General features: G+C 40.0%; 1 protein-coding gene across 4 annotated transcripts; it reads left to right on the forward strand.

Annotated features, from left to right (window-relative positions):
* The first annotated feature begins 3,309 nt into the window (after nucleotides 1-3,309).
* LOC115203510 (uncharacterized) lies at nucleotides 3,310-14,772 on the forward strand. Of its 4 annotated transcripts, XM_029768249.1 has the most exons (5): nucleotides 6,548-12,556; nucleotides 12,761-12,881; nucleotides 12,986-13,590; nucleotides 13,638-13,672; nucleotides 13,920-14,772. In XM_029768249.1, the coding sequence occupies exon 1, from the start codon at nucleotides 6,581-6,583 to the stop codon at nucleotides 8,858-8,860; it is 2,280 nt and encodes a 759-aa protein (XP_029624109.1). In that variant the 5' UTR covers nucleotides 6,548-6,580; the 3' UTR covers nucleotides 8,861-12,556; nucleotides 12,761-12,881; nucleotides 12,986-13,590; nucleotides 13,638-13,672; nucleotides 13,920-14,772. The 4 variants fall into 4 exon arrangements, 3 of the variants coding, with proteins under 3 accessions (XP_029624109.1, XP_029624107.1, XP_029624108.1); XR_003880181.1 differs by lacking the exon at nucleotides 6,548-12,556 and adding an exon at nucleotides 3,310-3,499 and having other exon boundaries at nucleotides 12,986-13,672; XM_029768247.1 differs by having other exon boundaries at nucleotides 12,986-13,672.
* Nucleotides 14,773-14,886: the final 114 nt, after the last annotated feature.

The raw sequence follows: 14,886 nt of genomic DNA on the forward strand, positions 1-14,886 counted from the left end.
GCCCTCCCAGGCCGCTCTTATGCTCAGCTCCAACAGTTCCCAGTGGGGGCTCCCATGGAGAGGGTGGGTGTGGATGTAGTTGGGCCATTCCCCACCACAGACAGTGGAAACTGCTGGGTGCTCACGGCCATGGACTATTTTACAAAATGGCCCGAGGCCTATGCTCTGCCTGACCAGGAGTCAGAGACCATCGTCGACACCCTGACAGCGGATGTTCAGCAGGTTTGGAGCTGCAGAGTCCATCCACAGCGACCAAGGCAGAAACTTTGAGTCCCGTGTGTTCGCCACCATGTGTGAGAGGCTGGGTATGCACAAGACCCGCACTACTCCTCTCCATCCTCAAAGTGATGGCCTTGTGGAGCACTTCAACAAAACGCTTGGACAGCAGCTGGCCATCGTCTCTGCCAAACACCAGCGTGACTGGGACAAGCACCTGCCTATGGTCCTCATGGCAAGCCGTTCCGCTGTCCAAGACTCCACCTCCTGCACGCCTGCCCTCCTCATGCTGAGGAGAGAGATCCGCACCCCTGCGGAGATGGCGTTTGGTCGGCCCCTGGATAGCCCTCATGTTCCCCCGGGGCCGGAGTATGCCCGGAGACTCCAGGACGGCCTGGAGACAGCCCAGACCTTCACCAGAGAGCAGCTGGTGAATGCAGGTGTGAGGCAGAAGAGGAACTATGACGTGCACACCCAGGGAAGGCACTTTGTGGCTGGGGATCTGGTCTGGGTCTACAGCCCCCTAAGGAAAAAAGGAAAAATGTCCCAAGTTGGACAGTCAATGGGTGGGACCCAGCAGCGTCCTGGAGAGGGTAGGGGAGGTTGTTTACCGGGTGCAGCTTCCTCCCAGGGGGAGAAAGGTGGCACTGCACCGGGACAGGTTAGCCCCATACAGAGTGGCCTCTTCTCCCCAAACCCCAGGGACCCCCACAATTCCCCTCTCTGGAAATGACATTCTCCAGGCACCCACCCCCAGGTGCCGCAGACAACGCTCCAGACAGCCCACCCACCCTGTCTCCCTCCCTGTGTCACCGCGTGGTTCCTCAGAGCCACGGACCGTATTCCCCGTTCCCGCTTCCTTGTCACCCATATCCCTGCCTTCATCCCCTGTGTCCCAGAGGGGCAGCCCCCTGCCACGAATGGAGCCTCCGGGTCGCTTCAGAGACTTTGTTTGTTCCCTCGGGAGGAGGGACTTTGGTGGGGGGGGGGGGGCTGTGTAGCGACCCACAATGACAGCTGTGTGTTATGTGTTAGGCTATTAGTTGGTTGTGTTGTACTTACCAGTACCCAGTGTTCGCAGGGTCCGACATGCCAATCAACCTGCTATCTGCCAATCACGGGAATGCCTGGAATGTTCTGATGCTGGGCATCCTGGTGGTTGGCGGAGTGGCGTGGAGGGGGGTTAGGCAGGGGGATGGAGCATTGGAAGTTAAGAACGAAGTCCAGCGCGCTATCGACTGCCCCAAAAGCATACTCAAGCGGCAGAGTCGATATCCGCTCTTATAAACGCAGGGCCGTTTGAGCATGTTGAGCATGCTTTTGCGGCACAGTCGATAGCACGCTGGACTTCGGGGAGATTCGAGACCTGCTCCTTGCATGTTTCATTACAATATATATATTTTTATCTGATTAAATCATATCTGATTTCATAACCCAATCTCTCAAATGAGCTATATATGTTAGTCCTCTGTTTTATGTTTTTAATCCTGTGTTGTGCCATCAGATAGCCAGATAAGAAAAAAAAATGGATTCATATATTTTTTTAATAACACATTTTCTGTGCTCTGACTAAATGTGTCTGATTCGTTAGCTCAGGGGTATTCAACCGGGGGTCCAACGCCCGCGGACAGCAGGGTCTGTGAAAATATTTTTTTCCCAATACATGACTAACCTTTGTTTATGCCGTGTTCGTGTACTAGTCGGAACTATAAAACTCTGACATTTCTGACTTGCTAACTGGTTGTAGTTATACACGTGTCGCGTTCAACGAGAAGGGTTTACATGGAGACCGAAATTAGGGGGCATTTTATGAAATCGGCCGTTTCTTGATTTCAAGTTATACCCATTGATGCTCGCCATTGGTCCATGGCCGTTTCTTTCGCGTCGGGGACAACAGTTGTTGACAACTGTAGCATTGTAGCTAAACCTAACCCTTTTCCTAACTTTAACCTTAGTCTCCTAACCTGCCACATTAATTCACCTAACCGCTAATTAACCTAACCTGCCACGCTTATTCACCAAACCTGCCACGTTAATTATCCTAACCTGCCACAAGAAGATACAAATGGCCCAATCAGGAGGACCCAAGCGCCTGGAGAGACAACATCAACAATGATCATGGAGGAATTACAGGTAACTGCCAAAATAAAGGAAACTAGGCATGGGGCCGCCAAGAGCCGCCAGAACAGCTTCAGTGTGCCTTGGTATAGATTCTACCAGTGTCTGGAACTCTATTGAAGGGATACGACACCATTCTTCCATTAAAAATTACACCATTTGGTGTTTTGTCTCAGGCGCTGCGCCAGAATCTCCCATAAGTGTTCAGCTGGGTTGAGATCTGGTGACAGATGTGCCATGGCATAAGGTTTATATCGTTTTCATGCTCATCAAACCCCTGTGCACGGTGGATGGGGCATTGCCATCCTGGAAGAGAACTTTCCTATCAGGGTAGAAATGATTCACGATGGGTTGAAGGTGGTCACTCACAATGGCTGTGTATTTATTGGCATTTATCTTGCCCTCTTAGGGGCTGAGTGGACCTGAACCAAGGCTCTCCAACCTTGTTCCTGGAGAGCTTTCCTCCTGCAGGTTTTCGCTCCAACCCCAGCTCTCAGGGAACAGGGTATGAGAGGCCTGACCTAAACCATGCCAGGAAAATATACCCCACACCATAACAGAGCCACCAGAACCCTCATTTACTCAAGTGTTTGCCTGTATTTAGCTATTTATTTTTCTTAAACCATCTTTGGGTTTACTAGAGATTCGTGCAGGCTGGGGTCGTCACTACCTTCCTTCACATAGTCATATGGCTAAACCCTGTCTATTTCTACAATATGTATCTTTTTAAATTTGATTTTAAACCTAACCTTAACCAGACTGCTAACCTTATGCCTATCCCTAACCTTAAATGAAGTCCAAAAATAAATACAAAATTACGATATTGCCAATTTTGTTTTTATGGATTGAAGTGCATTACTATGAAGTCAGATAAAAACGAAAACGGGCACTTGCCTCCAGTGCGTTAGGTGGCGACATTGCGCTATTTGACTCCAAAAATATAAAGACGAAGAAAGTGTCCAATAAGGAGCGAGAATGTCAATCACAACAAAGATGGATGCTTCCGATCTGGTCACAAATAATAAGCCACATTTTTTCCCACCTCTGTTGGCTAAAGACTGATGACTAGTCTTGATAGTGCCACGCCTTGAAAACAGACGAAGTCTGCACATTTGTTTTGTCCAATTTCAAACAGTCGGAGGCTGAGAGGACTTGCAACGTCAAGGTTGGGCTAGCTAGCTAACTTGTGGGAGCCAGTTACGTTTGTGCTTTTGCAGCATAAACAGCTATCTATTTCATGGACTATAACGTAGTATAATATAAGCTGCTTTGTATGCAGTCAACATACCTTCCATGTATAGGTGTGATCTACAAATTTGGAATGGTAACGTTAGCATATTAGCTAGGACCAAAGAACAAGTCGCTAGCTATCGATCCAACTGGTTTTGGTTTCATTGTTTTAGTCACGTGGTGTCAGCGAAGTGTCGACTGTTGCAGTAACAAATACTTTTTTCCAATAGTGTTGCGCAAAAATAACATGTTTTTATGACAACCAGGACTTATTTCGAGGAAAACATGTGAGAACCACACTGCAACAACGTTTTATTTTACATGATCAAAATAGCTTTTGCTCTATTGGACCTCTGCTGCCACTAAAACTCACTTGAATGGTATTGATAAGAAGTGGAACAAGGATTAGGAATGACCAAGTCTACTCCATTTCCTTAGAAATAACCATGTCGCCAACTAACGTTATTTAGCCTAGTTTGGAGTGAGATGGATGTGGAACTAAAGCTTGAGGTGGATGAGACGGATATTCCTATATCCCCATCTGTTATTAAGGCTGATCTTTTTGATACACAAGCAGGTTATGGATATGATATACATCCTCATGAAATGACATCACAGCAAATATGTGGTGTTTTGTCAAAAGATAGCAGAGCAAGAGATGTGGAGATTAAAGCAGAATCAATAGGCCTGACTACTATTGTTGCTCAAGACAGGGAGATTACAGATAATGTGCTTGTATCGAGTATCAACTCAGTGTCACAGGCCGTAGGTGTAAAGAGAGTCATTCTGATTACAAACGTTGAAGGTAAACATGTTATTGTCCATACAGAGCAAGATAACCCCAGCACCTCTGTCAAAGACGAATCATGTTTTGAACCCAGTGAAACTCAAATTGGAAACGTATTTGGGTCTACAGTGTCTCAATCACCACTGTCAGCTGCAGAAAGTGCTTGTTCTGGAGGTCAAATCGACCCAACTGCACATTTAGAGGACTACAATCTAAAGAGTAAAAAAACAAACTGGCAGTTTTTTGTAAATGCCTCAAAACGAATCCATTTGGAGCACTGCAATAAAGTAGGTGTTGATTTCAATGTTGGATCTGGAGAAAAACAGAAACTTGACTTAAAGCTACTCACTAATGGTGTAATGATTGAGATCTCAGATTTAGCCAAATACTTTAGGACCTCTCAGCATGTCATCTGTGATATTCTAGAATACAACTTTGATCTTTGTCTTCAAAGTGATCAACGTCGTGAATTCGCAAGTAGGACTAACCGAAAAGTAACGTACTTAATGACATTGACAAAGTTCAAAGTCTCAAAACCTGGATTGTTAACACAAGTCTTTGAACTTCCTATGACAATGACAGTATCAAAAACACGCTACTCATGTGTAAAGCACTCAAATGACATTGTGTCAGCTAACCAGAGGTTGAAAAAAGATGTAGAAATACAGCAGTTGGTTATAAAGAAGGAGGAGGAATGTGTCCCTATAATGTCCTTTGAGGAAGATCGGTTGGTTGAGTATGAAAAGGCTGAAGAGGACAACACTGACTCTCTGATGAACTTTGACCTTGATGCCAGCCAGGTATCTCATCATGTCAAAGAGACCATGTCTAATGAAACAGATGTATCACAGAGTGCTGTTGAAACAGCAACACTTGCCCTCAAGAATGGACCTACTAACATCTGTATTAAGGATGAACCCAATCTGGACCTTGTATCAACTCAGCATGTTAAAATGGAGACTATCTCTACTGACACAGATGTATCTCTGTTTGATGACGAAGCAGTACACAGACCTACAAGGGACCTATCTTTTATGTCATCTGCAACAGAAGATAAAACGATGGACCTCTACCCCCTCTGTAAGAAAATAGGTTTAGATCTTGATGTGAAATCAATAGGTGAGGCAAAAGAAAAACTTGACTTGTGTTTATTGACCAAAGGTGCAATGATTGAAGTGGGCCATTTTGCCAAAAAAGTGTATGGTACTTACAGGCAGATTATCAGTGATGTCCTCGTGTACAATTTTGATGTTGATTTGCAAAAGGATAAAGATCTTATTAAAAATATCATCCTCAATTTACGATTAGTCGAAAAGAAAACAAGGACCAAATTTTAAAGGCATGTTAAGTAAAGAAAAACATGAATTGTTACAAGAAACTTTAACAATTGTGCCTCCCAAAAAAAGGAAATATGCAGTAATTTCAGGTGACATGGTGGTCACTAGGGCATCAGCTGTCAAAAGATCAAAGACTTAAAGAAGTAACAAAAAGAAGACGACTGGATTTAATGAGGAAAAAGGAAGAAAGAGAAACTTTCACAGCAAGGAAGATGAAGGCAGACCAATTTGAAAGAGCCAGACAAGTTTCTCAGTGTGTTAAGACAGAGAGCGTCTTTACTGAGACTGATTCAACACAGTGTTCTGATGAGACTGCAATACTTGGCCATGAGAATGGATCTGCTGACATCTGCATAAAGGAAGAGACTGATCTGGACTTCATATCACTTCAGGATGTTGAGATGAAAACCATCAACACAGAGACCGATGTAATACAGTGTAATGCTGAAGCAGTGCACAGACGTGTTATGAACCAATCCTTAATGGTCTCCACAGTGAAAAAAACAGCTGCTCTACCTGGGAAATCTGAAAGGCGTAAAAAGTCAGGTCAAGGAAAATTTGTTTCTAACAGGAAACAGAAAGCAAATAACACAAAGGAAGTGAAATATCAGACGATGGCCAACGACATCTGCTCAGTAAATGACTCAAAAATAACTGAATTAAGTCAGCCCTCCGCCGGAGGGAATGTTGAGGACCCATACCCAAACTGCAAGAAAATAGGTGTAGATTTCCATGTTGGAACTGGAGCAAAACAGAAACTTGACATAGGTCTACTGACTAATGGGGTAATGACTGAGGTTTCACATTTTGCCGAAGAGATGAATCGATCTCACGCACATGTCATCTGTGATATTTGCAAAATGATCAACGCCATGACTTCGCAATTCGGACTATGGCGAAAGTAAAATTCTTGATGGAGAAGCCCAGACTGCAAAGACCTGACTTGATAACAAAAGTCTTCGAACTTCCTGATCCAAGGGCAATTCCAGTATCAAAAACACATGTAAGCTCCAACCTTTTAAATGACATTGTGTCATTTAATCTGAGATTGAATAAAGATGTAGAAATACAGCAGGACAACACTGTCTCTCTGATGAACTTTGACCTTGATGCCAGCCAGGTATCTCCTCATCATGTCAAAGAGACCATGTCTAATGAAACAGATGTTGAAACAGCAACACTTGCGCTCAAGAATGGACCTACTAACGTCTGTATTAAGGATGAACCCAATCTGGACCTCGTATCAACTCAGCATGTTAAGATCTCTACTGACACAGATGTATCACTATCTGATGAGGAAGCAGTACACCGACCTACAAGAGACAAATCTTTTATGACATCTGCAACAGAAGATAAAACAACGGACCTCTACCCCCTTTGTAAGAAAATAGGTTTAGACCTTGACGTGAAATCAAAAGGTGAGGGAAAAGAAAAACTTGACTTCCGTTTATTGACTAGAGGTGTAATGGTCGAAGTTGCAAAGTTTGCGGCCGATGTGTGTGGAACCTACAGGCAGATTGTCTCTGCTGTTCTCGAGTACAATTTTGATCTTGATTTCCCCAAAAATATAGATCTCCTTGAAAATATAATTCATAACTTAACATTAGTCAAGAAGAAAATGAAAATTCAAAGTTGGAGACTGAAAGGCAAAAAAGGTGAACTTGAATTACTAAAAGAAAAGTTCTCAATGGCGCCTCATTGGAAACGTTCTGGGATTTCAAATGTAACAAAAGAAAGGCCACTGGATTACAGGAGGAAAAATAAAAAAAGAGAAGCTTTAATAGCAAAGAAGATGCAGGAAGACAAATTTGAAACAGCCAGGCAAGTTCCTCAGAGTATAAAGACCGAGAAGGTCTTTACTGAGACTGATGCAACCCGGTTTGCTGATGAGACGGCAATACTCGGCCGTGAGAATAGATCTGCTGACATCTTCATAACGGAAGAGTCTGATCGTCAATCTGGGGTCATAGAGCAAGCCTCGGACTCAGAGAACAACCAAGTAAACATTTGCTGGACATATATCCATAAAATCTTAATGTGTAAAAATATACATTGGAGAAGATGGATTTTTTCCAAATTTAAAAACTGTTTTGGTTATCAGATTGGTTCTGAAAATAATTTCAAACCAATCCTTGCTAAATACAGATCAGATGTCCTACCACTCATAGTTGAGAAATATGATGGCTTTAGCCACGCTGAGAAGACAATCATTTCCCTTGTGAATCAGCTCTTTTGTGGCTTACATTTGATTGACGGCTTGGCTCACCAGGCAAAAACAACTCTTCTTCTCTGGGAAAAAATGATTTTAGGAGAAAAGGAAGTAGGAGTCCACAGCTCTCCTAACATTAGAACAGTAGAGTTGGAGTCTGGAACAGTGCGTTTGGGGAATACTGTGAGTGATGCTGTCCAAGAACAACGATGGGGAATGGACAGTTATCTTGTTCCGTTCAAAACCTTTCTGGCCAGCAAAGGAGAATTTGATGAAGTGCCCTTATCTCCATCCAGTGGAAACAGAATTGACAGTCTGTTTCACAATGCTGCTGGGGTGTATAGCATCCATGATGATATAATTGTGTTTAACAGGGACTATGAAGATGAGAGTAGTATGCTTGCAGCTGTTGCTGCTGGTTTGGAGATTCAGCCATTTAAAGCAGGATGCAGAGCTCTGGGTCTGATTTCTAAGATAATCATTGATCCTCTCTGGAGAGCCTTGACTTTGAATGAAAGTGTGTTGGACATGGAAGTAAGATACCGAACCCTTGTTACCAAGCTCAAGGAATGGCAGGAAGATGGAAGAGACCTTGTTGAAGGAAATGTACGCTTGTTTGATGACATTGAGGTACCCAAGGACCTTGTGTTTGACAGGCTTACCATGTGGACAGACACAGACTTTTTTCAATTGACCGTTCAGATTGTTGAGTTACTCCTAGCTAGTTTTCTGAGGGTATGTTGTAAGATGCTGCCGGTCGACCTACAGCAAATGTCAAAGATAAATGATCGATGCAGAAAGGATTTGGAAATCTCAGAACAATTGCTAAAGGCAAAAGCCAATTCAATCAGTATTGCTGTTGAAGCCATGGGCATGTGCAAGAAGAATCACACTTGGGAATGGCTGTCCTTTTTGGATGCACCAAAAATAGTGTCAGTGTTGAAGGCTCTCCAGATAGTGTAGCTGAAGGAAGAAGGAAGCCATTGAGGATTGATATAATTGTAGGCTTAATATTGACATGAACAATGAGTTGGAACAGAGGGTTTTTTGATGAAAAGATATTCAGCAGATCCAACTCGTGTTTTCTACATTTGTTCTAGAAGTAGATCTTTTTTTGTTGAGATGTCTTGAACTCCAAGAGGACTTCAGTAACCTAACTGCCACAGCTGCAGAGAAAGGGAAATGGTTAGGGTTCAGTTGTGGGAGAGTCATGTGGTATGGCAGGAAGCACAATGGCAAGTTGAATGGTTTTCTACATTGCAAGACAGTGTATAGCCATAACTTTGTATTAGTTACTTTCTGATCACCAATGAAACAGTACTGTAGCTGTGTAACCTAAACTGTACAGACATTTTAATGGTTGATGGGTTATACAATTGTCTTGACAGCCCATTCTAAAACGGGTGTCTTTTTGGTCTACTACCTTATAGCCTTTGTATTCAGAATGATGATTGAACAATACAGCAAAGCAATATTTGAATGGTTATTGATCATTTAGGTTATCTGAACTGTAGCTAATGTGCTTGTGACACATAGGCCAAGAGTCAATCAGATCAAGCGTTGACACCCGTGTAGCTGATGTTTTGATGGTGTACGAGGTGTAACTGCGTCAGCTAGCAGCTGGTCTTGATCATTGTCACAAAGAAAGGGGAGGTGTAGGCTATATAGAAATAATGACGCTCAAATTGAAAATCATTAAACTAAATAATGATGATTTCTATCAGCCTAATGGAGGTGTAGATTACATCTCATATTCCAGCATTCAGACTTATTAACAAGGCTGCATTAGATTTCTCTTAATGTGACTCCGTGCAGACAATGGCAATGTCCGCTTTAGGTACTATGCTGGGAGCTGCTGGTGGATTTGAGAGCTCTAACGCAGTTCCACCTCAGACACCGTGAAAACGGATGTCGGCTAAAGCGGATTTGATTGAATTGGGCCCATAGTTACACTATAGTTACACTATAGCATAATGAGTAGTATCAGTATACACTAGTTATACTATAGCATAATGAGTAGTATCAGTTATACACTAGTTATACTATAGCATAATGAGTAGTATCAGTTATATACTAGTTATACTATAGCATAATGAGTAGTATCAGTTATACACTAGTTATACTATAGCATAATGAGTAGTATCAGTTATATACTAGTTATACTATAGCATAATGAGTAGTATCAGTTATACACTAGTTACACTATAGCATTATGAGTAGTATCAGTTATATACTAGTTATACTATAGCATAATGAGTAGTATCAGTTATACACTAGTTATACTATAGCATAATGAGTAGTATCAGTTATATACTAGTTATACTATAGCATAATGAGTAGTATCAGTTATACACTAGTTATACTATAGCATAATGAGTAGTATCAGTTATATACTAGTTATACTATAGCATAATGAGTAGTATCAGTTATACACTAGTTACACTATAGCATTATGAGTAGTATCAGTTATATACTAGTTACACTATAGCATAATGAGTAGTATCAGTTATATACTAGTTATACTATAGCATAATGAGTAGTATCAGTTATACACTAGTTACACTATAGCATTATGAGTAGTATCAGTTATATACTAGTTACACTATAGCATAATGAGTAGTATCAGTTATACACTAGTTACACTATAGCATAATGAGTAGTATCAGTTATATACTAGTTATACTATAGCATAATGAGTAGTATCAGTTATACACTAGTTACACTATAGCATTATGAGTAGTATCAGTTATATACTAGTTACACTATAGCATAATGAGTAGTATCAGTTATACACTAGTTACACTATAGCATAATGAGTAGTATCAGTTATACACTAGTTATACTATAGCATAATGAGTAGTATCAGTTATATACTAGTTACACTATAGCATTATGAGTAGTATCAGTTATATACTAGTTACACTATAGCATAATGAGTAGTATCAGTTATATACTAGTTATACTATAGCATAATGAGTAGTATCAGTTATACACTAGTTACACTATAGCATTATGAGTAGTATCAGTTATATACTAGTTACACTATAGCATAATGAGTAGTATCAGTTATATACTAGTTACACTATAGCATAATGAGTAGTATCAGTTATACACTAGTTACACTATAGCATTATGAGTAGTATCAGTTATATACTAGTTACACTATAGCATAATGAGTAGTATCAGTTATATACTAGTTACACTATAGCATAATGAGTAGTATCAGTTATACACTAGTTACACTATAGCATTATGAGTAGTATCAGTTATACTAGTTATACTATAGCATAATGAGTAGTATCAGTTATACACTAGTTACACTATAGCATAATGAGTAGTATCAGTTATATACTAGTTATACTATAGCATTATGAGTAGTATCAGTTATATACTAGTTACACTATAGCATTATGAGTAGTATCAGTTATATACTAGTTACACTATAGCATTATGAGTAGTATCAGTTATATACTGGTTACGCTATAGCATAATGAGTAGTATCAGTTATACTAGTTACACTATAGCATTATGAGTAGTATCAGTTATACTAGTTACACTATAGCATAATGAGTAGTATCAGTTATATACTAGTTACACTATAGCATAATGAGTAGTATCAGTTATACACTAGTTACACTATAGCATAATGAGTAGTATCAGTTATACTAGTTACACTATAGCATAATGAGTAGTATCAGTTATACACTAGTTACACTATAGCATTATGAGTAGTATCAGTTATACTAGTTACACTATAGCATAATTAGTAGTATCAGTTATATACTAGTTACACTATAGCATAATGAGTAGTATCAGTTATACACTAGTTATACTATAGCATTATGAGTAGTATCAGTTATATACTAGTTACACTATAGCATAATGAGTAGTATCAGTTATACACTAGTTACACTATAGCATTATGAGTAGTATCAGTTATACACTAGTTATACTATAGCATAATGAGTAGTATCAGTTATACTAGTTATACTATAGCATAATGAGTAGTATCAGTTATACACTAGTTACACTATAGCATTATGAGTAGTATCAGTTATATACTAGTTACACTATAGCATTATGAGTAGTATCAGTTATATACTAGTTACACTATAGCATAATGAGTAGTATCAGTTATACACTAGTTATACTATAGCATAATGAGTAGTATCAGTTATACTAGTTATACTATAGCATTATGAGTAGTATCAGTTATACACTAGTTACACTATCGCATAATGAGTAGTATCAGTTGTTTTGAAGTTTAGGCTTTTTCCAAAGTGTTCCGATAACATTGACATGTCCATGTTTTTGAACAATGCAGAAATATCTAGCAATATAATAATAACAATACAAACATAATAACTATATATATATAGTTATTATGGCCTCCCTTTTACTTGACTGGTCCTGACTTTGAAACCTGAAGACTGAAAACAACAAAAGAACAAAGCCATTTAAAAGGTTATTGTTTTAAATTATTATTGATTTTTACTGGACTGGGACAGGCTGTTTTATCTTTTCATATATAAATTATCAAGTTTTCATCAAGTCTATATTCATCCATTTTTGACCTAAGGAAGTACACTGCTTTAATCCACAATTTGAAAGTAGAAAATAAGATATTGTTGAAAAGGATGAGTTTCACTGGATCAAAAGGTAATGTAGTGTGTTCATGACCCATCTGTGTGCTGTTAGTTATTGTAGCTAATAATGTTAATCAAATGTCAATTTATACAGTAATCTTTTATTTATTCATGTCCTATTCAGACTGAAGTTCCAATAACATCAACTTAAACTTGTAATTAATGTAGGCTAATTGTAATTGCTTGTTCTGATAACGTCATACATGTGTTTTCACAGGTGATGCTAATATATGTTTCCAGCAGCAGTGTCCCTAATGCTGCAGGGTCTCATCGTTCCTTCTCTATGTTGGACTGAACTGTTTCATCTCTTCACAAGTGAATTCCTCAAAGCCCTAAAGGTGTGTTATCAATCTTTTTAGTCACAGATTAGTCAAATAATTGATTAAATACTTATTGTTTTGCTCTTTTCTTCCCTGCTTATATTACTGTAATTCCCATCTAGTGGGGGAGAAGGAGACCATCTACAGTATGACAGGAACAGAGGTGTTCACCCAGAGAAGGAGACCATCTACAGTATGACAGGAACAGAGGTGTTCACCCAGAGAAGGAGACCGTCTACAGTATGACAGGAACAGATGTGTTCACCCAGAGAAGGAGACCATCTACAGTATGACAGGAACAGAGGTGTTCACCCAGAGAAGGAGACCATCTACAGTATGACAGGAACAGAGGTGTTCACCCAGAGAAGGAGACCATCTACAGTATGACAGGAACAGAGGTGTTCACCCAGAGAAGGAGACCATCTACAGTATGACAGGAACAGAGGTGTTCACCCAGAGAAGGAGACCGTCTACAGTATGACAGGAACAGAGGTGTTCACCCAGAGAAGGAGACCATCTACAGTATGACAGGAACAGAGGTGTTCACCCAGAGAAGGAGACCGTCTACAGTATGACAGGAACAGAGGTGTTCACCCAGAGAAGGAGACCGTCTACAGTATGACAGGAACAGAGGTGTTCACCCAGAGAAGGAGACCATCTACAGTATGACAGGAACAGAGGTGTTCACCCAGAGAAGGAGACCATCTACAGTATGACAGGAACAGAGGTGTTCACCCAGAGAAGGAGACCATCTACAGTATGACAGGAACAGAGGTGTTCACTTGAGGAGTCTTCTCGGTTAAGATAAGGTGAGCTCATCGTTTTGTAACAGAATATATTTCATACACTTTTTGGGTGGACATCATGACGAGTAGAGAGTAATATAACCAGGTAGATTAACCTCAACAGATACTGTAAATATCTATTTTTTTGTGTTAACATTGAACAGACGATAGCTTGTAGGTTATTGACAAGTATAACTAATTATTCCAGTTTTTGTAGGAACATGTTTGTCACTGATCAAATCTTTAGTTTTGCTACTTTTTTCATTAACAGATTTCCTGCTTGCCATACTAGAGGGAGATACTGGTTATCTTTCAACTCCACACCATGGGATGATTGACCTGGATCTTAACCAGAACAGACTTCACCAGACACAGGAGAAGTGAGGTCACAGGAAACAGACTGATTTGTGAAGAGGGACTACATCACCCAGAAAGCATTGTGTCCCTGGAGGCCAGAGCTTTGTTGGATGTAATGCCTTGTTCTCAACCTCTGAGTGTTCGGAAATAAGACTTGTAAACTCGGTGCATTCACGTACCTTGAACCAAGGTCAACCTAAGTACCGAGGTCAACCATAAACTAACAGTACATCTATCATGCTGGTATGAAACGGCAGTTGAAAATAGGTTTTCTAGATCAGTCCAAACATTCCTCCTGACTGTTATAATCAACATGTTTGAATGCTAAAATTATATGGGACGTTTTTCTATTGCAACGCTTGAATCACGTTCATATTTTTGGTTATAACCTGCACAACTTTTCAGCTCTTGGTTGTTTGCTTTTAAAAATAGTTTTTAGTACTAACTTTTGTTTGTTTACATTAAACTACTAGTTTTCGTTGTTTCCACCAAGACTGTAATGTCATTGTAACTGGCAACAGTGTGGTGTTTTTGGGGTGGTTAGTGTGGTGTTTTTGGGGTGATTTTAACTCACATCTCTAAAGATAAACCACTCCAGTTCTTAGTCCATGAAGAGGTTGATTTAATAGTTAATGGTAACTTGATATAGCTCCTTGTGGTTTGACATTCATATGGTCCCCCTGCCTGTGTGGGATCGAATCCCAGCCTCTGTATCTCCACTTTATTCATATCTGTCACAATAAACAAAACGTTTCTTCAAAAAAAAATCTGATTAGATAAAATCTAATTTAATAACCCGTAGTCAATTTCTCAAATGGTCTGTATTTTAGAGTTCGCTGTCATATTTATTTATTTTTCCCTGCGTTGTGCTGTCAGATAAC

Source organism: Salmo trutta, chromosome 12 (genome assembly GCF_901001165.1).
Source record: "Salmo trutta chromosome 12, fSalTru1.1, whole genome shotgun sequence".
Taxonomy (NCBI): Eukaryota; Metazoa; Chordata; class Actinopteri; order Salmoniformes; family Salmonidae; genus Salmo; species Salmo trutta.

Bases quoted from the DNA above. Each gene is read 5' to 3' on its own strand.
- LOC115203510 (XM_029768247.1), top strand. From the start codon at position 6,581: ATGGCGAAAGTAAAATTCTTGATGGAGAAGCCCAGACTGCAAAGACCT.